Source organism: Penaeus monodon, chromosome 33, assembly GCF_015228065.2.
Source record: "Penaeus monodon isolate SGIC_2016 chromosome 33, NSTDA_Pmon_1, whole genome shotgun sequence".
NCBI lineage: Eukaryota > Metazoa > Arthropoda > Malacostraca > Decapoda > Penaeidae > Penaeus > Penaeus monodon.
The window spans coordinates 30,851,100-30,851,548 of NC_051418.1; the positions used below are offsets into that span (position 1 = coordinate 30,851,100).

Sequence of the window (449 nt, forward strand, 5' to 3'; positions counted from 1 at the left end):
CCTTCCCTCTTTCTCTTAGTCCTTCTCTCTTTCTTCCCCTCCATTTCCTCCTCTTTTCCTCCTATTTTCTTTCTCCTTCCCTCTCTCATCCCCTCTTTCTCCCCTCTCCCTCTCCTCCCCTTCTCCCTCCCTCCCCCCCTCTCCTCCTCTCTCCCCTCTCCCTCCCTCCCCTCCCTCCCTCTCGCCCCTCTGCTCCTCTCTCCCTCCCCTCTCTCTCCTCGCTCTCTCCCTCTCCCTCCCCCCCTCTCCTCTCCTCCTCCCTCCTCCTCTCTTCTGCTCCTCTGCGGGATGATAACGTTGACTCTGTGTCCGAAGACATCGCGAATGTGCTTCTGGAGGAGCTCCGACTCGGCGAATCCCCCGACGAGGAACATGTACTGCAGCGGACCCACTTCAGGAGCCGAAAGGACGGACTCAATGGCCTGCGGAAGGGGGAGGCGGGTGAGGGA

General features: G+C 60.6%; 1 protein-coding gene across 1 annotated transcript in view; it reads right to left on the reverse strand.

Annotated features, from left to right (window-relative positions):
* Nucleotides 1-449, reverse strand: part of LOC119594333 (heat shock 70 kDa protein 12A-like) — a gene marked incomplete at its 3' end in the record, with an annotated part of 15,558 nt that overhangs the window by 1,097 nt on the left and 14,012 nt on the right. Inside the window, 1 exon segment of the mRNA XM_037943392.1 lies at nt 285-422. Coding sequence (XP_037799320.1) covers nt 285-422 — 138 coding nt within the window.